The following is a 26586-nucleotide window of genomic DNA, read 5'->3' on the forward strand; positions in this document are numbered from 1 at the left end:
TTACTTTTTGCACACTTTATAGTGTTGTAGATTTCGTTTTAAATGAATGAATTTGCCATTTTTGCCCATCAGTCTAGACTCAATAACCCACAATGACAAACTGAAAACATGTTTTCAGAAAGGTTTGCAGATTGCATTTAAATGATCTTAAATAATACCACAACTTCACATTACAGAAATATTAAAGACCCAGAAAAGACATGAAAGTATAACAAAACACTTTACCAGCCGAGGTGAAGAGGTAAGGTCACACTTTATAAAAATGAAATGTTGACTGTAGTCAAGATTTTTGATTAGGTGGTAATGTTGGCGTAGTGGACAGGATTGATGATTCAGTGAAATGGAGTTAGGCTCCTTGCACTGTACCATAACATCCACACAAGGAGATTGTCTTTTGGGAGCTTTCTAAAATAAGGACAGCTTGTTTCATTTAGATTAAACCGTGAAGAACTGATCTGACTGTGTCTGTTTTTCTTCATTACAGGCAACAATTGGAATAGACTTCTTATCAAAAACCATGTACTTGGAAGACCGAACAGTAAGTAGCTATGAATTAATTCATTTAATTGTGATGTTTTTGTGTTAAGGACAGCAAGATATGAAATATGCATATTCACAATGTTGTTGTCCATGGTAAAAAAAACATTTTTAGTAATGTGTTATTAGAGTATTTTAAAATTGTGCAGTTCGATGTTTACTGAAAATGCTGCTGATATTATAGGCAAGTAATGTCATTCACAAAAAAAAAAAATATAAATATTTTAGGATTTGCATGATGGCATAATGAAGAGTGCCATTGCCTTACTCAGAGCTCAGAGTTAAAATTCTAACCTGATTATGGCCTGGGCGGTGTTTGTGTATTCTTCTGATATCTGTAAAATTCCAGAGATGTGAAGGTTAGATTAACTTGTGCTCTGTCTAGAGCTGGTTCTAACCAAGATGGATCGCTGCAATCCTAACAAGTGGATTCGGCAGGCTCCCTAAATGGATGGATGGACAAATAAAGTAATACATATTCTATTGAGTAAACATGTTTTTTTATGTCTGATGTTAAAGATGAAGGATATATTTACCAAAAAGATGACTGTTGTCTAGTTTGACACAACTGTATTGGTTTTTGAAGGTGTATTTGTCAGCATGTTGGATTGGGCCTGTTCTTGATAAGGTTCAAAAACTGGAAGCAAACAAAGGCAGCAACTGCTCAATAGTTCACTCCAGTGTGATACTGTTCCCATAAACGATTGTTATATACAGTGAAACACTGACTCCTGGAAAACATAAGCAAAGCGAATTCACAATGAGTACCCCTATATACCACTTATCTTCTTAACCAGCTTTTCCTCTTTAAGACCTGGAGCCTCTCTCAGCAGCACTGGGATTAAAACAGGAAACAGCATGGTAGGCAAGAGGCCAATTCAAAATTTCAAATCAACCAAACTACATACGTTTTCAGAATAATTTATATTTTTTTATTCGAAGAGATCAGAAAAGGCATTTCAATAATTTTAATCAAGCACTACTGTTCTTTGCTGCTTTCTACTTGGGTACTACAAAAATATTTATTCATTCATTATGCTTGTGTGTTGGCCAAGGCCTTTCACTGCAGCCCTGAGAACCCCTGCAGACGTAGTCATTCATTCCTGCATGTATTTGCTGAAACTACTTATTTTATTTCATTATTGTTGGATGCCAGCAGCATCGCTTACAAAGCAGGAATGGATCCTACATGTGGAATCTAGGAGAATAAAGGCTATAAATAAAAACAAAATAATGAAATTTTTGTGTATGGAACCAATGCAAAAATACCTTAATGCCATCTTAAATTAACAATACTAGTGGCACCACCAGTCATAGTAAGTTACTCACTCAATGAACATCAACTATAACAGTTATTTCTATAGCACAATTTCATACACAGGAGGTAGCTAAAAGTGCTTTACAAGATATCCAAGAAATGCTAACATTTCTTAAGAGTTTTATATTACTCTACTTTCCCCTTTTGTATTCTTTATTGTGTAGACTTTATCAGAATGCCTGAAATCCTATAGACTTATCACTGTTTATAAGGTATTGTACTTTATAACTTCTCCCCACCTTCCCTTCTACATTTATAACCTCAGAGAATTACACAGAGTAAAAGAATAGCAGGAGTTAAGTTACACATGTTAAAAATAAGTAATAAGAATATTGATAATATTCATAAAATAATAATAACAACAAAGTACAGGGTGAGTCAAAATTATGTTAACACTAATGGTACTGCTATGTATATACTTACTGTATATACAATTTTTGTGGACAATTTATGTGCCACATATGGTACATGTGTTGAACATGATGGTGAACAAGTTGAGACATTCCTGTAAATCATCTTGCACATATGAAGTATGTTTTGTGAATAAATTGTTTCTGCCGTTCAAATGTTAACATAATTTTGACTCACTGTGCATATGAGAATATTGGCATTCATACAACCTGATAAATACTACATGTGTAGTTTTGGGCAGCATACAAACTTGTAGTTACTTAAATGTATCTAGTCAAGTCATCATTTCTAGTTAGCTTTCTTCAGGACAGGCCGCATGGCTGTGTCAATATAGCTGCGAAGTTGTGCTCCTCAGTGTGTTATCTTTCTGGCCATGGTGAGAGAGAGAAAGAGAGAGAGAGGGGTAAAGCAACCAAATTTATACATTCTTTGTCCAAATCCTAAGGCCAATGGGATGTTGTGGTACAGAATTGCTTCTGATTCAAAACCAATCCCAAACAGCCATACTTTAGATCAATGGGGGCACATAATGCCTTTCACACCTGCCCCCAAAACCATTTTTTGAGCTGATGCTTGCCATCTAGGTAGTTTGGCCTCCATGCGGGGGTTGGTTGAGAGAGTATGTCCAGTAGAGAATCACTTGCCAAACTGGTTTTAGGCACTTACCCCAATCCTGCCATAAAATTAACATCCTGAGTTAGTCCTAAAGACTGTGGTGGTGGTGGTGGGGGGTCTTTAAATTTGACATGAAAGCATTGCTCTTATCATCAATGAAGCACTAATTTGTCTGACTTACAAATAAAGACATACAGAATATTTATCAACTTATATACAAACTTTCACACCACAGCAATAAGTAACAAAAAACAAATCAATACAGGCTTATAGAACAGGTATATAATTAGCAAAAAAGTAGAATTCTTATATATAATATCATATTATAAAGACGAGTCCGCTGATAAGGTCAACTAGTGTGGTAGACAGTAGAACTTTAGAGACCTTCAAAGCTGGATATGATGTTACTTTGGAAGAACTAAGTGAATCAGACTGGTGAGCTTTGTTGGGCTGAATGACCCCTACTCATCCAAATTGTTCTAATGTTCTAAAAATGTTCTACTGTCAAACCATTTTTTTTTGGACTATCATATGTTTTTTCTAAGCAACATTATGATCCTGGACACAAAACAATAAGTCTATTAAGTGTGACTTTGTCTGAAAGCCTAGATCTCCAGCTGCCAGGGTGCTTTTCCCCAGACATGAATATTGTCACTATTGTGTCCAGCTTCTAATCTAATAATGTTAGGCTTTCACTAATGCATGGAAGAGGAAATCAAACAACAGTGATAAATAATATGCAGTTAAAATCTATCTAGTTGAAAATGTTTAGGAAAATCTTAATTCTTAAGATTCTTGAGTATACAGCATGAAAAATACCTTTATTAGATATTGCCTCTGAGGAGATGATTTGGGTAGGGGTGCTGGAACCAATTAAAGCACAGTAAGGACATAGATCCCCTGACAACTAGAAAACAAGGGGTTATTATGTAATACATAGTATTCATGTTATTATACCTTTCAATGGTTTATACTCCTGCATTTTATTTATTTTTGCACTCATTTGTGTTATACTGCATGTTTTGTGATGGTGCAAGCTAGTAAAGCTGCTGTCCAAAACACTGACTGATAGACAGTGGAGAATGTATTCTGTCTTTAGCTATTTATTGAAGTGCAGATTCCCACTTTACTATTTTTCCATGTCATACTCAGGTGTAGAACACTCATTTTTCAGAAGATTTACATAATGCAGAATACTAGGGTGTTGTACCATGTCAGCCATTATGAATGTAGTGAGAAGTCAAGCAAAATGACACTTTTTATTGGTTAACTAAAAAGATTACAATATTCAAGCTTTCGAGGCAACTTAGGCCCCTTCTTCAGGCAAGATGTTGCCTGAAAAAGAGGCCTAAATTACCTCAAAAGCTTGCATAATGCAGAATAAAATGTTAGCAATCGAAGGTAAAGGGAAATCCTGAAACATGCAGAGATCAAGAAGTCACTGTAGCTGAAAAGACAGAATGGCAGATAGATGTTAAGGTGCTGGAACAGACACAGGTCATTGTCATCCAATGTATGAGCTAAAGTGCAGAGAAAAGAATGTTAAGAAATGAATGAAAGAAGGAGGGGAATGAAACCTACAAGTAAACTACAGCTATGGGGAGCTAGAAAGAGAAGGCTCCTGTTAAATGGAAAAATAGCGAAATACTTCACTGGAAGTGTTGCGCATGTTGTTGTATTCTTACAGTATTATCACAAATTATAAATGGGTAATATAAAAAAACATACTAAACCAACAGAGGACATGTGAACATAGTTGGAATAAAAGATAGCTTGAAGGACCAGTGGACAGTTTTACAAGTCTTATTATTGTTAATTAAATGCAATATGCTTTGAGTATCTTTATTCTTTAACTTTGACATGACAGACATATCTCATTAGGTATTTCTATCATGTCAATCAATGCATTATGGTTATTAAAAAGATTGTATATTGTTCTTTATCATTTTATATCATTGCTACTTGCTATTATTACCATAATTTTACAACCAATGTTTTGTGTTTCCCATTCAATAATTAAGTATTTTTGTGTTTAGCAAATATCTACTGTAAATATTTTATTGTATTAGTCTTCCTGATGGTAGCACCAAGGAGTCCACATAGCAATTTTTTAGAGAAGGCAAAAAGAACAAAAGTGCTCTCACTTTTTTTGTTACCTCTCCACTCATTTAAAATACAAAATTTGCTCCATTTGTTGAGCTACAAAACAAAACAAAAATAGCGATCAGTTAGCTCTATTCACAGGTTCTACGTGACACCTGACTTAATGACCACCAAATTTATTCCAGTTTTGCAGAAGAAGAACCACACATGAATACAAATGCAGATGTTTGCTGTACACTGCAGTAGAGTTGTATGAATGCCTTATATGTGTCTTTTTCCACTTTTTGTATTTTTGTTGTTGGAACACCAGGTGCGACTGCAGTTATGGGACACGGCAGGCCAGGAGCGCTTCCGAAGTCTGATTCCCAGTTATATCCGAGACTCGACTGTGGCAGTGGTCGTTTATGATATCACGAGTAAGTGTTTTTTTTTCATGCTTTTAAATATTCCAATACCTGGGTATTCACATTAGACATTTTCTAAACTCGTTTTAAGTGACATGCATTACATGTCATCATTAACTATCTGAATAATTTAATCAGTTTACTGCCTCCACAAGATGTAAAACTGACCTTGTTATTATATTTTTTAAAATATTTTACACTCCTTTTTCATAAAAGCCACAGACACGTGTTTAACAGAGGAAATGTCATAATAGCAAGCACTCCCTTCTTCCATAATTCACACGTGTCTGACGTTAAAATGCATCACTTGAGAACTTCAAGAGCAGTAATACAGAACCCACTCTTCACTTTTTCACTTTATTAGTTTTCAATTAGCTTTCTTTTTGAAAAGTAATTTCCTGGGTCCAAGAAAGGAGACTTCATTCAGCAACTAAGTTTCAGATTTCAGAAGAGCAGTTGATGTGTTTTGCACCTATTGGAGAGATATTTCAGGGGTCCAAGGATCCATCAGTCCTGACCATTTGAAGACTTTGAATACAAAACATGGGAGGCTCCACAGAAACAACAGATTTTGGTGTTGCCAAATATTTTAGAATAAGAGCCATGTTAATTTTTTTCATTAAGCTGAGTTTGTTGAAGGTTGACTTTCAAATTCCATCCAGGCTGAATGTACTGTGCATTCCTCTACTATTTCCAATTGTGTTTTCATACTGAACCTATCAAGGTGCAAGTTGAGGTTTGTACAGCTTCCGTTTGGGGTACGGGAGTGATGTTACTGTTCTGAGAAAATTTAGCTATAGCTTTATAAATATAACAACTTACTAATTTGTGACGGTTGTTAGTTCAGTTGTTTTGCATTTTTAAAACCTTAGTCTATTCTGTATGCTGGAAGCACTGAGTGAAAGTTTAAATAATTGCATGGTAGGTTAGTTGCATATAACAGTCATACTTCATATGCTGTTACTTTTTTATAGTTTATTTATTTACTTTCTTGTGTCCTAGCATATAAAGAATAGGCAAGGTCCAGTACTGTGACCCTGGGTCTTAAATTAAAGCGACAAACGTACATAGGCAGCAAGCTGAATCTATCATCTTTTTTACTATTAGGTGACAGGGTGACCCTCACATGTGGATGATTCAAGTTTTATCTTAAGGTTGAAAAAGATGACTTTTATTGCCTCAGAATCCTTCTGAAACTGTCCTTGCTGAAGTTTAATATGTCGTAGAAAACGAAAAGTGAGTCCACTTAAATGCTTCAGTGCCAGGACATAAATCGCAGATTTAATTTTACCCACTCCGGCATTATTTTTTCGAAAGTCACAGTTTATTTTCACCTCTAAAACAGAAAAATACACTCTTCTAGATTCATGTTAGCACAAAGGGCTGAATTTATTGAGCATAGAAGTGGCCTAAATGGAAACATCACCTGATAAAATCTTTGTTTTAAAATGGTGTTTGCAGCCTGTTTATCTTTAGATAAATTGTCTCTTTAGAAGATCTGACCCCTACTTTATGGGAAATAGGTTTTCAAGTGTAGAAAGCACACACTTTGCAAGTAGTGGCAAGAAACCTTGGCCTCTTCACCTAAGAGTTCTAAATCATTCTAGAAGTCAACAGCTAAAGCTTATAATAGGAGAGAGACTTAATAGAATGATCGAAACAAGAACTTGCAAGTTTTAAAATTGATTATCATGTAAAGTTAGGAGGTTGCCCCTTTCTTTACGTTTAGAATTTTACACTGTATTTAGCTCAGGAACCCATACAAGCAGAGGTCACACATCTTGGATGTATCATGACTGCCTATGACAGCAGTCCAGGACTACTTTCTGTCATGCTGAAAATGTGCCCTCTAGTTAGTTGGCTGTTTCAATAGCACATAAAACAGAATGTAGTCAAATAAGCGCTGACAGTTATGCAGTATCAAGAAGGATAGAGATACCTGACAAAACAGAAATAACATTTCAATAAAATCAAAGTCTTAAAAAAACAAACAAGCATACTGGAAAAGCAGGTAAACATTTTGAAAAAGATAGTGTGAAAGCACAAAGAGGCTCTTTAGAGTCCCAACAGTAGAAAACAGTTTACTGCTATGAAAGCCAGGATGGTATAGAAAATAAACAAAAAAACAAAAACAAAATGTGCATCAGATCACCAGTGCAGAAGTCTTTGGCAAAGTTGTTGCAGTGGACTTCAAAACAGAAGCTTCTTGATGCTGAGTGGGAGGGTGTGAATGTCCTGAAAGCAGGATGCAGCAGGTTGTTTGTCTGTACAGTAGGAAGTTGAGGCTAGGTGAGATTAGTGTTCTTACTCCTGCTCATCAAATTTCTGGACAAATGACAAGCATGCAAGCTGTGGTGTAACCTCCTAATCCCTCCTTCATGCCCCTGTCAAATCAGTCCTCATAAGGCTTACAGTACTATTGTACATATGAAAATAGAACAAAACTCCATGCATAGTTAAAAATAAAAAATAATTCAAAACACTGGAGCTGGTCAGTAAAGGTTCCACGTAGGCCAAATGACAAAATGCTAAGACTACACAAATATTCTGGGTTTCTTCTTTAATTTCTATTTTTCCATAATTTTATTGCTGTATAGTACATTTTGGCTTGTAATATAAAGTACAAGGATAAATAAAAAAGTAAAGACAATTTGAAAACTGCGCAGTAACCACCACCGATAGGAGCTGATGCAATACAACACATTTGTGAGGGCTTATGGGTAGTTTGTACACACACAGCGCAACCCTCTGCCATTAGTCTAGTTGAAGCCAAGATCAAATCAACATGGACGCTCCTCTGCAGGATTGCATTATTGTTGAACAACTTGCCGTACTAAGATTTGTTTGGGCAAAGGGAGTGAAACCTGCTGAAATTCACCAGAAGATGTTGGCTTGTACGGATCAGTAAGTCTGTTGGTCTTCTCTGATGAAGGCATTTGGCATGTCAATGTTGGATGGTGTGGATGATGTTGATGGTCGATCAGATTAAGCTTAATTGCTTACACTTGTCCTTCCTGCTTTAAACCTTTCTACCCATTCATGAACCTTTCATTGAGTCAGGCTGTTTTCATTTTCGTAACTGAGCCAACATCCTTCACTGAAATTTAGCAGGTTTCACTCTCTCTCCTCAAAGAAATCTCACTACAACATGTTGTTCAATAGGGATGCAATCCCACAGTGGTGCATCCATGTTCATTTGACCTTGGCTTCAACTAGACTAACTGCAGAGCGAACTGTGCATGTTCGAACTACCCATAAGCCATTGCAAAGGTGTTGTTCTGCATCAACATCTATCCTTTGCAGTTATCATATAATTTTCAAATTGCCTTTAATTTTTGATTTACCCTCACAATTGAATGAGTGGGATCAGCATCCAAACAGCATGCAGAAGAAGGGACCAGGTGGGATCCACAATAATATCCTAAAGGACTGGGTACTCTCAGAGTCATCATATGGCACACAAAACTCTTATTTTGATGGCATATCTTTAGAGCAGATTCTGGTGTTGGAAGAACAGCAGAGTATCCAGGCTTTTGTTCCAACCAATATTTTAATTTATTTTGTATCCTGATATTGAGTTTCTTGTTAAATGAAATGACCCTTTTTAGAAAATAATACAATGTAAGTTTTGCTTGCCTTTGAAATTCAGAAAGATTCTTAATGCCACCATGATGTTTTTAGCACATTCTTTAGTTTATTTTTATGAAAAAAACAGCCAATTAATCCTGGATCACAAAATAACAAGAGCAAGAACAGCTAATCATCTACATTGGTTCTATTTTTACTTGCATGTATGTACATCATTAAGTAGCTGCCTTTAATAAAATACTTGGAGAAAAATAATGGGTGATTCAAATAATGAAATACAGGCAGGAAAGAATTTATTACGAGTAGAAGGAGCAGAGTGACTTCATCATATAACTGGAGAGTGGTGATGTTTTGCATGTTGGTAGGCACATTCAAATAAGAATTTCAATGTACCGTGTGATAATAATAACTCTATAAATATAACATAAGCTAAAATAACTGGTTTGTAATGAAGTAACTGGTTGGAATGAAGCTCATGCTCTTGAATAAGGGACAAAATATTAGTCTGTGGAGAAAAGCTATGTGATCATCAGAAGGATGTACAAGCTCCATACAGAAGACATTGTCTAGCTAATCAATTTGTAGCTGTCCTTTGAACTCCTTGTCTGGCCACTCATCTTTATTTTAACAGTTGGCCTTCTGTTGAAATATTTTTCTGTCCATTCCTTGGAAAGATTAATCAGACTTTAACTGAGCTGTACTAAATCTCTGAATTTTTTTTTTCTTTTACTCCAATAGACATAAATTCATTCCAGCAAACTTCCAAATGGATTGATGATGTCAGAACAGAAAGGGGAAGTGATGTCATCATTATGCTAGTTGGCAACAAAACAGATCTGGCAGATAAGAGGTAAGCACATGCAAGTCAATGCAAGATGTATATTTTCTTGTATGGTTATGGGAAGGCTAGCAACTTTCAAATGTAGTTGGCATACTATGTAGAAGATTTGCACAAGTTCCATGTTGGACATTTACATCTAAATTTGAATGCAGTTTATTTTAGTCAGTAAATTGATTTGTATAAAGTCAGACTGTGTCTTATTATTTCTACTGTTTAATATACACAAAGTTGTAAGGTCAACCAACCACAATTGAATTATTCTAAGAATACTAATCTGAAACAAATAATTAGCTCCCATCTAAAATTCTAGGTGTTCTTTATAGATCCAAGGGCCTTTAATGCAAATAGGACAACTTGCTTTATTACATAAAATTTTTCAGAGATAGTTTTAAAATGAAAAAAAAAAACACTTGTAGAGAAAAAAAGTAATATATAAAAAAGTAGTATATTTAAAATTATTTAGACTTAAAAAAATGTTTAATTACACATACAATTGTTTTAAATATATATTTTTACTTTCAACAGGCAGTCTCTTGGTAGTTTTATTGTTACTCTCATAATCCTCTGAAGGTGTTTCACAGTGAAATGACCAACAGGTAGCTGATAACACAGACTCCCTCTACTTTCCCACTATAACGTCTCTCTATTTCAGAGATGAACTGTTGGAATCTCTCAGCATGTTGATCAGAGACCACTTCCATGTTCTGGGAGAAAAAAATCAAATGGAATTATAGGAAATAGATTTCTAAAGACATGCACTCAGATCCTAGGTAGGAAGACAGAAGCTCCTCAACTTGTTCTGCAAAGTTTTCCACCTTTGTATTCCCAGGTATATTGTTGCACACACCCTTGTTTTAAATAAAGGAAGTTTGTGCATTCCCTTACCATTTACTTACTTGTTACTAGGACAAAACAATGGATGGATCAACCCGGCCTTACATATTTCTGTAAAAACTAAACAACCACGTTCTCTCTTGTGCACAATAAAAGACATCTTTCTAACCTTCTAAATATAAATTCCTGGCTGTTTTGAAGGAAAAAGAAGAGAGGAAAAAAAGGACTGAGTGCAAAAAATGTGTGGCAAATACTTTATTTTAAGTTTGTTGTTTCCACTTCAACTAACAATAATTACATCTTGCCTGAAGAAGAGGCCTGAGTTGCCTCGAAAGCTTGCATATTGTAATCTTTTTAGTTAGCCAATAAAAGGTGTTATTTTGCTTGGCTTTTCTCTACAACTAACAATAAGAAAGAGGAAGTCTGCCGTTTTTCAGTTCAAAATATGCTTCATATAATATTCTAAGCATGAAAAATACTTCATCCATCCATCCATCCATTGTCTCCCGCTTATCCGAGGTCGGGTCGCGGGGGCAGCAGCTTGAGCAGAGATGCCCAGACTTCCCTCTCCCCGGCCACTTCTTCTAGCTCCTCCGGGAGAATCCCAAGGCGTTCCCAGGCCAGTCGAGAGACATAGTCCCTCCAACGTGTCCTGGGTCTTCCCTGGGGCCTCCTCCCGGTTGGACATGCCCGGAACACCTCACCAGGGAGGCGTCCAGGAGGCATCCTGATCAGATGCCCGAGCCACCTCATCTGACTCCTCTCGATGCGGAGGAGCAGCGGCTCTACTCTGAGCCCCTCCCGGATGACTGAGCTTCTCACCCTATCTTTAAGGGAAAGCCCAGACACCCTGCGGAGGAAACTCATTTCAGCCGCTTGTATTCGCGATCTCGTTCTTTCGGTCACTACCCATAGTTCATGACCATAGGTGAGGGTAGGAACATAGATCGACTGGTAAATTGAGAGCTTCGCCTTGCGGCTCAGCTCCTTTTTCACCACTACAGACCGATGCAGCGCCCGCATTACTGCGGATGCCGCACCGATCCGCCTGTCGATCTCACGCTCCATTCTTCCCTCACTCGTGAACAAGATCCCGAGATACTTGAACTCCTCCACTTGAGGCAGGATCTCGCTACCAACCCTGAGAGGGCACTCCACCCTTTTCCGGCTGAGGACCATGGTCTCGGATTTGGAGGTGCTGATTCTCATCCCAGCCGCTTCACACTCGGCTGCGAACCGATCCAGAGAGAGCTGAAGATCATGGCCTGATGAAGCAAACAGGACAACATCATCTGCAAAAAGCAGTGACCCAATCCTGAGCCCACCAAACCGGACCCCCTCAACACCGTGGCTGCGCCTAGAAATTCTGTCCATAAAAGTTATGAACAGAATCGGTGACAAAGGGCAGCCCTGGCGGAGTCCAACTCTCACTGGAAACGGGTTCGACTTACTGCCGGCAATGCGGACCAAGCTCTGGCACCGATCGTACAGGGACCGAACAGCCCTTATCAGGGGGGCCGGTACCCCATACTCTCGGAGTACCCCCCACAGGATTCCCCGAGGGACACGGTCGAATGCCTTTTCCAAGTCCACAAAACACATGTAGACTGGTTGGGCAAACTCCCATGCACCCTCCAGGACCCTGCTAAGGGTATAGAGCTGGTCCACTGTTCCGCAACCAGGACGAAAACCACACTGTTCCTCCTGAATCCGAGGCTTGACTATCCGACGGACCCTCCTCTCCAGGACCCCTGAATAGACTTTTCCAGGGAGGCTGAGGAGTGTGATCCCTCTGTAGTTGGAACACACCCTCCGATCCCCCTTCTTAAAGAGGGGGATCACCACCCCGGTCTGCCAATCCAGAGGCACTGTCCCTGATGTCCATGCGATGTTGCAGAGGCGTGTCAACCAAGACAGTCCTACAACATCCAGAGCCTTGAGGAACTCCGGGTGTATCTCATCCACCCCCGGGGCCCTGCCACCAAGGAGTTTTTTGACCACCTCGGTGACCTCAGTCCCAGAGATGGGGGAGCCCACCTCTGAGTCCCCAGGCTCTGCTTCCTCATTGGAAGGCATGTTAATGGGATTGAGGAGGTCTTCGAAGTACTCCCCCCACCGACCCACAACGTCCCGAGTCGAGGTCAGCAGCGCACCATCCCCACCATATACAGTGTTGACACTGCACTGCTTCCCCTTCCTGAGACGCCGGATGGTGGACCAGAATCTCCTCGAAGCCGTCCGAAAGTCGTTCTCCATGGCCTCCCCAAACTCCTCCCACGCCCGAGTTTTTGCCTCAGCAACCACCAAATCCGCATTTCGCTTGGCCTGCCGGTACCTATCAGCTGCTTCCAGGGTCCCACAGGACAAAAGGGTCCTGTAGGACTCCTTCTTCAGCTTGACGGCATCCTTCACCACCGGTGTCCACCAACGGGTTTGGGGATTGCCGCCACGACAGGCACCGACCACCTTACGGCCACAGCTCTGGTCAGCCGCCTCAACAATAGAGGCACGGAACATGGCCCATTCGGACTCAATGTCCCCCACCTCCCTCGGGACATGGTCGAAGTTCTGCCGGAGGTGGGAGTTGAAGCTACTTCTGACAGGGGGCTCTGCCAGACGTTCCCAGCAGACCCTCACAACACGTTTGGGCCTACCACGCCTGACCGGCATCCTCCCCCACCATCGAAGCCAACTCACCACCAGGTGGTGATCAGTTGACAGCTCCGCCCCTCTCTTCACCCGAGTGTCCAAGACATGTGGCCGCAAGTCCGACGACACAACCACAAAGTCGATCATTGAACTGAGGCCTAGGGTGTCCTGGTGCCAAGTGCACATATGAACACCCCTATGCTTGAACATGGTGTTCGTTATGGACAATCCGTGACGAGCACAGAAGTCCAATAACAAAACACCGCTCGGGTTCAGATCGGGGGGGGCCATTCCTCCCAATCACGCCCTTCCAGGTCTCACTGTCATTGCCAACGTGAGCATTGAAGTCTCCCAGCAGAACGAGGGAGTCCCCAGAAGGTATGCCCTCTAGCACCCCTTCCAGGGACTCCAAAAAGGGTGGGTACTCCGAACTGCTGTTCGGTGCATACGCACAAACAACAGTTAGGACCCGTCCCCCCACCCGAAGGCGAAGGGAGGCTACCCTCTCGTCCACCGGGGTAAACCCCAATGTACAGGCTCCAAGTCGGGGGGCAATAAGTATACCCACACCCGCTCGGCGCCTCTCACCGGGGGCAACTCCAGAGTGGTACAGAGTCCAGCCCCTCTCAAGGAGATTGGTTCCAGAGTCCAAGCTGTGCGTCGAGGTGAGTCCGACTATATCTAGCCGGAACCTCTCAACTTCGCGCACTAGCTCAGGCTCCTTCCCCTTCAGAGAGGTGACATTCCACGTCCCAAGAGCCAGCTTCTGTAGCCGAGGATCGGACCACCAAGGTCCCCGCCTTCGGCCACCACCCAACTCACACTGCACCCGACCTCCTTGGCCCCTCCCATAGGTGGTGAGCCCATGGGAAGGGGGACCCACGTTGCCTCTTCGGGCTGTGCCCGGCCACCAGGCGCTCGCCATCGAGCCCCACCTCCAGGCCTGGCTCCAGAGTGGGGCCCCGGTGACCCGCGTCCGGGCAAGGGAAAACGGCGTCTAAAGTTTTCATTCATCATAGAAGGTTTGAACCGCTCTTTGTCTCATCCCTCACCTAGGACCAGTTTGCCTTGGGTGGCCCTACCAGGGGCATAAAGCCCCGGACAACAGAGCTCCTAGGATCATTGGGACACGCAAACCCCTCCACCACGATAAGGTGGCAGTTAAAGGAGGGGATGAAAAATACTTATGCCGTAAAACAAACATAACAATATGCCATATAACAAACATAATGTATTTTTAAAAAGTCAGCAATATTTTTCAGTGAATCCGATAGCTCACAGAAACAGTTTGTGGTAGAGGAATCCCAATTCAGAAATGGATCCAGCACACCTAAATCTATAAAGTTCATTAATTTTTCTTGCACAGGACGATTGTGGTGCATTCATTGTAATATTCAGGTCACTTATAATAACTTCCTCTAATTAGATTGTTTCAGCAGTTGTAGTGCATGAAGAAACATGTTGATAATGTTGCTTACTTTGTACAGTGTGCAAATAACTTGCTTGTCTGGTACTGTTCTGTTTGTATTCCTGAGTAATGCTACTTTGTATTCATTGATTGAGCCTTTTTATAAACAGTTAATATAACCTTGGCTGACTCTGCAGATCATTATAAATAAATTATAGTTTGTTATGCTTGGATTTAGAATAAATTAAAACAAAAAATGTTGGAATATTTTGGTGAATATTTTTTTTTGAGGGAACTGTTCCTAAAAGAAAGATTTTGTCATTTGAGAAAAATCATTCTCTGTTTTCATATATACTGACAAATGTGTAAAGTTCATATGTCTATATAACGAACCAAATTAATCCAATTTCAGGTCACTTAAAGTATAAAACTTATCTTGGCAGCAATGGACACAAAACAGGAATCAGCTTTGGATGGAATCTAGGTCTACCTCTGGGTACACTGACTCATCCCAGAGAAATACAGAGCCACTAATTAACTTACACAACATGTGTTTTAGAATGTGTAAGGGAAGGCAGAGTGTGCTCACCCTGACCAGTGCTGAGATTTCACTCTAACATACAGTTAGGTCCATAAATATTTGGACAGAGACAACTTTTTTCTAATTTTGGTTCTGTGCATTACCACAATGAATTTTAAATGAAACATCTCAGATGCAGCTGAAGTGAAGACTTTCAGCTTTAATTCAGTGGGGTGAAGATGGCATCCCAGGCCGTGCCCTCAGGGTGTGTGCTGACCAGCTAGCAGGTGTGTTCACCAACATCTTCAATCTCTCCCTGAGGCAGTCAGTGGTCCCCACTTCCTTCAAGGCATCCACCATCATTCCTGTCCCAAAGAAACCGGTGGTCTCCTGTCTGAATGACTATCGCCCGGTTGCACTGACATCGGTCATTATGAAGTGCTTCGAGCAACTGGTCAAAGGTTACATCTGCTCCTCCCTCCCTGACATGCTGGATCCTCTCCAATTTGCTTACAGAGCAAACAGATCTACAGAGGATGCCATTGCGCTAACAATAAACACTGCCCTCACCCACCTGGAAAGAGGAAATACATATGTAAGAATGCTGTTCATAGATTACAGCTCGGCATTCAACACCATCATCCCCTCAAAACTTGTCTTGAAGCTTGACGACCTTGGGTTGGGGACGACCATCTGCAGATGGATTTTCTCTTTCCTCACAAACAGGCTCCAGGTGGTGAGAGTCGGCAAACACACGTCCTCATCACTCATTTTAAACACAGGAGTGCCGCAGGGCTGTGTGCTTAGCCCCCTCTTGTATTCCTTGTTCACCCATGACTGTGTTGCAAAACACGGCACAAACACTATCATCAAGTTTGCAGACGACACAACCATCATAGGCCTTATCACTGACAACGATGAGACGGCCTACAGAGAGGAGGTGCTGGCATTGAGTAATTGGTGCCTGGATAACAACTTGTCTTTTAACGTCAGCAAAACCAAGGAGATGATCGTAGACTATCGGAAACAACAAGGCAGAGAACACCAGGCCATCTACATAAGCGGCGTAGAAGATGAAAGGGTTAACAGCTTCAAGTTCCTCGGAGTAAACATCACCAAGGATCTCTCGTGGACCCTTCACATAGACACTGTGGTTAAGAAAGCTCGCCAGCGGCTCTACTTCCTCAGGAGGCTGAGGAAGTTTGGCATGAATGCCAACATCACCTCAAACTTTTACAGGAGTGTGGTCAAGAGTCAGCTGACGGGCTGCATTACCATCTGGTATGGTAGCTGCTCTGCCAGCAGCCGGAAATCACTACAGAGAGTGGTGAAGGCAGCAGAGCACATCACGGGCAAGAGTCTTCCTGCCATTGAAGACATTTACCTCCATCGGTGCCTGTGTAAGACAAGCAGCATCATAAAGGACCATAGCCATCCAGCACGCCAGCTGTTCTCCTTGTTACCGTCTGGCAGACGATACAGGAGTCTGGGTGCTCGGACTACAAGACTTAAGAACAGTTTTTACCACCAGGCCATTCGACTCCTCAACAGCAACACCTGTTACATACACTTACATTACATCTACATTGCACTACTCACACACAAACTGTACCTGCACACACTCGGAATACTGACTGGAACATGCATCTGCACTTTATTGAATATGCATCTGTACTTATAAAACATTATCTGTGCAATAACTGTCATTTGTACTTGCTGCTCATTCAACTCATATTGCTCTATAACTTCTTTTATACGTACACATTTTATTTTATATGGCTTGTCAATTTTTAACTTGTAAATTTTTTTTAAATTGTTTTTTTAGCTTTATTGGATCTAGGCTGAGTGACTTGTTTTTCTTGTCATACACATTTCATTGTATGTTGACCATGTGTTAACCTATATATGACAAATAAACCTAAACCTGAAAACCCATTGCTGGCAATGCCAACCTGAAGTCTTGAACTCATGGACATCACCAGATGCTGGGTTTCCTCCTTTTTAATGCTCTGCCAGACCTTTGCTGCAGTGGCTTTCAGTTGCTGTTTGTTTGTGGGCCTTTCTGTCCAAAGTTAGTCTTCAACAAGTGAAATGCATGCTCAATTGGGTTAAGATCAGGTGACTGACTTGGCCATTCAAGAATTTTCCACTTCTTTGCTTTAATAAACTCCTGGGTTGCTTTGGCTGTATGTTTTGGGTCATTGTCCATCTGTATCATGAAACGCAGCACAATCAATTTGACTGCATTTAGCTGGATTTGAGCAGACAGGTATGTCTCTGAACACCTCAGAATTAATTTGGCTTCTTCTGTCCTGTGTCACATCATCAATAAACACTAGTGTCCCAGTGCCACTGGCAGCCATGCACGCCCAAGCCATCACACTGCCTCCACCGTGTTTTACAAATGATGTGGTATGCTTTGGATAATGAGCTGTTCCACGCCTTCTCCATACTTTTTTCTTGCCATCATTCTAGTAGAGGTTGATCTTGGTTTCATCTGTCGAAAGAATGTTTTTCCAGAACTGTGCTGGCTTTTTTAGATGTTCTTTAGCAAAGTCCAATCTAGCCTTTCTATTCTTGAGGCTTATGAGTGGCTTGCATCTTGCAGTGCACCCTCTGTATTTACTTTCATGCAGTCTTCTCTTTATGGTAGACTTGGTATCGATACGCCTACCCCCTGGAGAGTGTTGTTCACCTGGTTGGCTGTTGTGAAGGGGTTTCTCTTCACCATGGAAATGATTCTGTGATCATCCACCACTGTTGTCTTCCATGGGCGTCCAGTTCTTTTTGCGTTGCTGAGTTCACCAGTGCTTGCTTTCTTTCTCAGGATGTGCCAAACTGTAGATTTTCCCACTCGTAATATTGTAGCAATTTCTCAGATGGGTTTTTTCTGTTTTCGCAGCTTAAGGATGGCTTCTTTCACCTGCATGGAGAGCTCCTTTGACCGCATGTTGTCTGTTCACAGCAAAATCTTCCACATGCAAGCACCACACCTCAAATCAACTCCAGGCCTTTTATCTGCTTAATTGATAATGACATAACGACGGACTTGCCCACACCTGCCCATGAAATAGCCTTTGAGTCAATTGTCCAATTACTTTTGAACCCCTGAAATGAAGGGATTGTGTTAAAAAATGCTTTAGTTGCCTCACATTTTTATGCAATCGTTTTGTTCACCCCACTGAATTAAAGCTGAAAGTCTGCACTTCAACTGCATCTGAGTTGTTTCATTTAAAATTCATTGTGGTAATGTACAGAACCAAAATTAGAAAAAAGTTGTATCTGTCCAAATATTTATGGACCTAACTGTATAGTATTAACAGTCATAGTGTTGTCACATGAAAAAGAGTACAGTGAAATTCTTAAATTCATGTCCGACCAACATTCAACAAATCACTACTCTCTTGCACATATACAGTATATACTGTATTTTAGTCTGCAATGGTTTTCTCCTTCAGCTCTTCTGAAATCTAAAATATGTGAGTTTACATTGTTTGGCAAAGCTAAATTGGTTACAGTGTCAGTGTGGTCATTGCTGTGCCTGATTAAAGGCTAGTCATGACTGGTTTCTGCGTTACACCATTTGCAGAGGGATTTTACTCTATTTACTTGTGACATTGTAAAAGATATACAGTATTTAAATCACAAAGAAGAAGATACGATTGGTCAATAAATAGTCTAAAGATGCAATAGCTGCATAATATTTATAGCTTACTAAAATGAAGTTGAAATGAAAACCCAGGTTTGGATGAACATAAGAACTTTTGTGGAGAACAGTTAGTCTTACTGAAACCCTACATCTTGTGACACTTGTGTTGAGAAGGATTATGGTGCTATTCTGGGGGCTCCCTTTTCAAGAGTTTGGAGTGACAATGTAAGTGAGGGTGGGGATGCTGTTTTGCAAGAGATCTTTCTTAGAATGAGACATGGCCTTTTATATTTTGCCATGTGTCTGGTGTATTCTTGAAAGAGTGATCATCTCTTTTCCTAATGCTTAAAATTAAATTCTGAAAGGAAAAGTACATGGTATATAGTGATGCCCTCACTTACTTTAAAAGAAAAATGGGGATGAAGAGGCAGCTACAGCAACACAGGCTATTTTCATTTTGCAAATGACTTCATAGTTGATACTATATTGTAATTTTAAGGGTGCACTGTCTTCATGATGATATGTAAAATAAAACAATGAGGCACATCATTGTTTAATAGATGTGCATCACTTTGTATTGTTATGGATCCCTTTGAAATTCTTTGATTTAGGTGATTTTCTTAATATTTGATACATTTTGGTGGCTATTTAGTAAAATGTGATAATATTATTTGCAAATATGAAGGCTACAGCAGTCTACTGCCTGCCTTCTTTTTCGAAAGAGTTGAATTAGAAGAAATACAGTGTGTTTAAAGTAACTGGTTGTAAAACATCTAACAGTCTGTTGAATTTCTGGAAAACCTTAATATTTTCTTTGGTCTACATATAAATAAAAAATGTTACTTAGCATTTTGATCCTTTCTTTTGTTCAGTACAAAAGACAATAATCAATAATGCCACCCTCAAACCTTTTAACGAAAATGCGGTATACCTGAAAATTATATCTTCTTGCTCTCTTCTGCTGCCGTTCTTGAGATGGGTGTACCAGACTTGTCATATACTTAATTGTGTAGTTATTATTAGCCATCTCAGTCATTCATCGGTATTCTGTAGCTCTTAGCTGGATGACCTCTAAATGGATCTGTTCTGACAAATTGTAAATGCCAGACCACAAAAGAGACAAGACAAGGAGGGAACTGTACATTGCAAGAAAAGGCATAAGGTCAAAACAAAAAGTGAGAAACCTAGTATCCAGAGTTCAATATGCTAAACTAAAAGTAAAATCAAAATAAACATGCAATGATCTGTTTTCTAGAAAAATTTGAAGTCACTAATGCATGTAAGGTTTTTAGAATTCTATTCACAAATAGCAGAAGACACTTGAAACTGGTAAATAAAATTACAGGAAAGATATAAAGATAACATTAAAAATGTGTAACATTGTGAAAATAAAACTAGAAGAGAAAATCCTGACACAAATACAGTACAGTCTACATGATCCAAACCCTCAAGTCATAACAGGATCGTTGGATTAATATAGAAACAGCTGATGATGCTCAGATCCCAAACTTTTCAATTCATGGCCTCCATTACGTCAAAGATCTCCAAAGCAAAAATTTAAAAAAACAAAATTGTGATCACTCCTTCTTGTGAGTGGGAACATCAAGTGGTTTATTAGATGACTCACTCAGCTCCTACAATTATTCAGGGTTTTTTGTTTTTACAACCTGTCACCATTTTACCTGTTTAGTTTTTTTTTTTGTCCTTCTGTAGACATCCTACACAGTAAAACAAGAAGTGGAGCAGCAACCTATACAATTTATTTCACAGATCACCAAAAGTAATCTAATGAAACGAAAACACTTGCTGCACTGCCAAAGTGCTTGGTCAGTCCCTTAAGGCTACTGCATCCCGGGGTCCATTTCCACTTCAGTCCAGAGTCATCATGCTCATGTAGTGAGAAGGAGCATTTATGAGTTAATGATTTTAAGATTCATTGCTCACAAGGCCACAAATTATCTGCAAAGGCAAGAAGTAAACAGTTACACAATTTAAATAACTCAGTAACAAGTCACTTATCATGAGCTGCAACTTGCAGTGTCTCAGGTTCAGAAATGTCATAACAGGAATATTCTGTCCAGCTGGCATTTTCTGAATTTCATACACCTCATAGATGTTGTATAGACGGTGTTTTCTTGATCTTCGGGAACTGTCTTCCACTGGGAAGTTCCTTTTGAATAGATCTATAGATAAAATGCTGGATACAATTTAGCCTTTGACATTGTTGTTAGCAATCTGCTCTGTCTGGGTAAGATATAGGCATTCAAATTTTCTACGTGATAGATCTTTTTTTTTTAACTACAATCAGAAGTGCAAGGGTTACTGCTTTTTCTTTTACAAAATCCTAAATAAGAAGCATTTACGTTTGTGTAGTGTGCAACGGGAAATGTTGCCTTATTATGGCCTGCATTTTTTCACACAGTGACCTTATTAAATTTGTCAAAAGCGTTATGGGCCTTCTTTATTTTTTGTCTTTAATAATTGATGTTGCTAAGTACATATTGTGATTCCTGCCTGATCAAAAGCTCAAAATGAAGGAAGGAGTCAAAACCTAAAAGTCAGACTTGTACTCCCACACAGTTCTTGTCATGGTTCAGCTTAATTATATTTTGTATTTTCTGTTTAAGTTCATTTTTATGCCTTCTTTGTTTAATTTCATGTATTTTCTATATGATTATTATATTTTTTTCATGCAGTGTGTAGTTTTTCATTATTGCATAGTTATTTTTCTATGTATATATTCATGTTCTATTACATGCCTTGTATTTTGTGGGTGGTTCCCCATGAGGCTAGACCACCATGTTGAACTGCCTACAATCCTATAAAGGCTAGGAAAACCCACCAGTCATATGCATTGTGTTGGTGAGTTCCCTTGTGTTTTTTGGATGAATATTGTTAAGTATTGCATTACTGGATTTCTTAACTGCTTTGTTTTTGATCACTCTCTTTGGATTCTGCAATAGGACTGTGTTTACTGTTGGATTGCCTTTTGGCATATCCATATGTGCCTTTTGTGCACAATGCTCTTTGAGCATTTTGGAGTTTCGGAGCATTTTAAAAGTAAATGTTTTATTATACAGCCAGAGGTCCATGGTTGCTCTCTCCCTGTCAGCACATTTGTTAATTAATTTTGAAACTTTTAGTTCTGTGACCAGTTTCCATTTTTGTGGTCCTACTTCTCCTAAAGCCAGTAGGTCTCCCCTGGGAATTAATCATTGTGTGCCTCTGCTGGGTGTACCAGTGAAGATTTTGGCTTGCTCCCCAGCCTGTATGGAGGCCTTTGTGGATTTGGAGATGAGGTACTCCCTGCATCACAACAATTCTGGTACAAAACAGTAGGCCTCGCCACTCAGAAGCAACCTGGCCCCAAACGCAAGCGGCAGACTTACACAGAGTAAGGAGGACCTGTAAAAAAAGTAAAAGTAAAAAAAAAGTTTATCTTTACTAAATAAATTCAAGATGAAATCCAGAAAACAAGAACTTTTAATAAACCAGAAGCCAATAACCAGGGAATTCAATCATAAAATGCAAAATCAAAAGTCAAATAACAAATGATAAATGATAAATGCAATGTTGGAGCAGCCATTACATAGAATGCTTGCTTTTAATTAGCACTGGTGGCAGTTATATAGATTTGTCAGCCTTGGCTCAAAATAAAAAAAAATAGAAGGAACATAATTTAAAGGACTAGACATAAAAAAACTAAAATCATACATAAACACAAAATAATTAATAAACATCCATCCATCCATTTCCCAACCCGCTGAATCCGAACACAGGGTCACGGGGGTCTGCTGGAGCCAATACCAGCCAACACAGGGCACAAGGCAGGAACCAATCCTGGGCAGGGTGCCAACCCACCGCAGGACACACACACACACACCCACACACCAAGCACAAACTAGGGCCAATTTAGAATTGCCAATCCACCTAACCTGCATGTCTTTGGACTGTGGGAGGAAACCTGTGCTCCCGGAGGAAAACCACGCAGACACGGGGAGAACATGCAAACTCCACGCAGGGAGGACCCGGGAAGCGAACCCAGGTCCCCAGGTCTCCCAACTGCGAGGCAGCAGCGCTACCCACTGTGCCACCGTGCCGCCATTAATAAACATGGTATTAATCAATGCATAAAATATAACCAAAAGAAATCCAAATTAATGATATATACAAAATAATTTATAGAAAATAACTAAAACACAGTTAAGCCAAGGATGAAACCCCTTTGTTGCTAAATACAGTAGGAACTCTGAACAAAAAACAAAGTACAGACGGGTCTTAGGTTATGCATCAGCTTTGTTCCGGTAAGCCAATCTTCTATGTCAGTTGAAGCATGCATTGAGAAATGTCCATTAATGGGAAAATTTACAAATATGCACAATACTGTACTGTATTATGTTTAACAAAAAAGCTTTAAATAGATTAATAAAATGACAATGAAGCACAGTTGCACCAGATTACAAAAGCATCAAGAATTATTAAAAAAATATATATATGCAGTTAGTATTTAAATGCAAGAGTTTTGCATAATAAACATGTACATCATAAAAATGAACTGAAAAAATGTAACTGTTTACCTGGATTGATTGATATCTGTATTTCTATATTTTAATCCAGCAATATCATAAATCAGCTCTGGTGCAGTTTTACTTTCTCTACAGTGAAGCGTTTTGATAACGTCATAATATTAGTAGCCTTATTATCTGCATGAAGTGGCAGGCTAAGCTACAGAAGAGCTATTCTTGAATATTTTTGCAACGTTTCCTTTTCTGTTTTTTAATTGTGTTTTTTAATTATCTGCAATAGCACTGATCAGTGTATTTAGCATTATTTGTTGGGTCTCCTGTATGCATGAGCCTGTGTGTTTATGGATGCCACCTTCTACAAATTTGATCGATATAACCTCTGCTTGTCATTGGGAACATTGAAAAATACTGCAGATCTGTTTGGTTGCATTATTTAAAATGAAGTTTTCTTTGCCCTAATCTGGTTGCTTATGCAGTCTCAGATATGTTTGTTGTAAATTGAAAATACTTTGTATAATAATCATATATTTAGAAAACAATATTAAAAGACCCTAGATAGAGCCAAACCGCACAGGTGAGAAAGTATATCAATTTCAGTGAATCTTGCAAACTGCACCCACAAATGATGGTGCAATAAGTGACAAATGTAGTCAACCCCTGTTGAACCCCTTTCTTTCTCCAGAATGACTTGACACACTTAATAGAAAATATTTGTTATAATGGATCAGAAGGAAAACAAGAATTAACTCTGAGAAAACAAAAATTCTGTGATAGGAATAACTCCAACTAAGTAGAAAATTAGTAAGGCTGCAGTAATTCATTGTCATTGATAATATTTGGTGATGAAAATAATCTCAGATGATTATTGTTATGGACTAGTTGCTTTGTTGCATATGATATCACTTTAATCACATTTTGAGATACGGCAGATTCATTTTATCCAAACAGAAACATTCTTTAAAATTTTAAAATGACTGGCACAGACCAATTTATGAGTTTCATGTTTAATTCACATTTGAAAAATTATACAAAGAAATGACATTCAAATAAATAAAAAAGCAGTGCTCATTTTGATTATACACATAATATTGCTTATTTTTCATTTGAGACAGGGTAAGTTAACTTATGTGTGACACAGCCATCCCCACCAAGCCCAGATCCGTCAGTTTGGCCAGACTGAACCGAGAGATCATGGTGATGTTGAACCTTGAATTTGAATGGCTGGAGATCCAAGAACCATCTAGTTATATGCAGATTTGACTCTTTATGCAAAGCCATCCACTGGAGAGGTGCATGTTCAGTGGCAGGTGTAAGCTCACAGCCATGAGCTTAGTATCTCAGTCATTGTATGGCACACTTCCTGTTTTACTCCCGCATACCTTGTCTTTGGTCCAATAGTTTCTGACTAAGGTACATCACAGGGTGTTCAGCATCATTGACACTTTGGCTCAGCATGGCTTCTAGATCTGTGTCTGATGCGTCAGTCTCGAGAATGAAAGGCAATTACAAATCAGGGGACAATAGTAGATGCTGATGTAAGGTCCTGCTTTAGGTCATGAAATGCAGCCTCCACTTTATCTTATACCATACCACCATATTGGGAGCTCATGTTTTTGTGATATTGATAGATGGTGTAGCTCTGTCAGAGAAATGATGTACAAACCAGCAATAGTAACCCACTAACCCTAGAAAGCTTGAACTTGCTTCTTTGGCCAATAGAACTTTGTGGTAATACTATCCCTCCACCCACTATGTAGCTCAAATTTCTGGTTTTCCGATAGTCCATAACACTTCTTTAGATTTTTTTGAAAAGAGCTTTTGAGGAGAGGCCAGCAAGACAAGCCATGATACCATGTTCCAATCATCATTAGCCATACTGTACTCAATTACATTTGAGAACATAGGCTGGCAGCCCTGGAAGACAAATTAGATGTCGAAAGTTCAAGGACACATTTGAAATTTTTACCAGCGCTTTAAGCTAAACCATCAAGTCAATGTGTCATGATCCAAAATGCTACAGTGTTTTTGTACATTTTGCTCTTTATACATTTCTTTTATGTTGTTTGTCTATGGAGTTTTATGTGGGTGATAATCAATTTCAAGATCAGATTTTAATTTATTGATAAAATACAAAAAACAACAAAAACAATATGAATTCATTATACATTTAATGAAACTCTCTCTCTCATATATACAGTATATATATGTACCGCTCCCTGAGCAGGCACGATCATAACATGTGCTGCCATCCTAGAGCTTCAGCAAAGAAAAAGAAAAAAATCAAGAAATGATCCGGGGTGCTAGCAACCAACACTACTTTCCTACTAGACCACCACAAGTACAGAAGCACACCAGTGAAAGCAAAGTTAAGTTAAAAAAGAATTGCTATTATGCCATAAATGAGGCATTGGACACAACAAACAAACCAATATATACTATGGGATATGGTCCAGACACAGACAGGCGGACACCATAGGTTTTAAACCCAACACACATTTATTGTACATATTTACACAAGTGACAGCACACAACCCAGTACTCCCATACTGTTTCACCCACAAAGTCCAGGCCTCTTCGTAATCCCTTTCTCCTTTGATCCGCCTCCACTCCTCTCCTCCGAGCTTCGTCCTTCTTCCACCCGACTCCAGCCATCGAATGGAGGGAGGCGGCCCCTTTTATGTCCACCCGGACGTGCTCCAGGTGCCTCCCAACAAGCTTCTGCCGGCACTCCCTGGTGTGGCGGAAGTGCCAGCTGTGCACTCCAGGTGTCCCTGGTCTTCTTCCCCCCAGCACTTTCGAGTGTGGCTGAAGTGTTGAGGACCAGGGCTCTACAGGCACCCGGGAGCCCCCTGGTGGTGACCATGGTCCCCTATAGGGTTGAGCTTCCATGCTGCTTTCCCATGGTCCTCATAGCCACCAGGGTGGTGGCCCTCTCGTGGTCTGGAGGAGGCGTAATCCCTCCTCTGGTCCTTCTGGGGGTCCCAGCTGGGTCCCAGCCGCTCACCACAATACATAATACCGTGCTGCAGCGCCTCCACCCCCTCACACGAATCACAAAACAAAACAATTAATAAACATACACCACTAATACAAAAATGTGAAAAACAAATTAATGAAGCAAGTGTCCTTTATATATTCACTGTTAAACATGATTATTTACAGGCTGTGATGGTGAAGGATGCG

The 26586-nt window shown here is 39.8% G+C and overlaps 1 protein-coding gene across 2 annotated transcripts in view; it reads left to right on the top strand.

The window, feature by feature from the left end:
- rab6ba (RAB6B, member RAS oncogene family a) overlaps nucleotides 1-26586 on the top strand; it is a 494609-nt gene that overhangs the window by 313382 nt on the left and 154641 nt on the right. The window contains exons 3-5 of one of the 2 annotated variants that reach the window (XM_051923573.1): nucleotides 485-538; nucleotides 5280-5400; nucleotides 9715-9826. In XM_051923573.1, coding sequence (XP_051779533.1) covers nucleotides 485-538; nucleotides 5280-5400; nucleotides 9715-9826 — 287 coding nt within the window. The remainder of the gene's footprint in view (nucleotides 1-484; nucleotides 539-5279; nucleotides 5401-9714; nucleotides 9827-26586) is intronic. The other variant, XM_028794772.2, reaches the window with a different exon arrangement.

The sequence above is a fragment of the Erpetoichthys calabaricus genome, chromosome 2 (genome assembly GCF_900747795.2).
Source record: "Erpetoichthys calabaricus chromosome 2, fErpCal1.3, whole genome shotgun sequence".
Taxonomy (NCBI): Eukaryota; Metazoa; Chordata; class Cladistia; order Polypteriformes; family Polypteridae; genus Erpetoichthys; species Erpetoichthys calabaricus.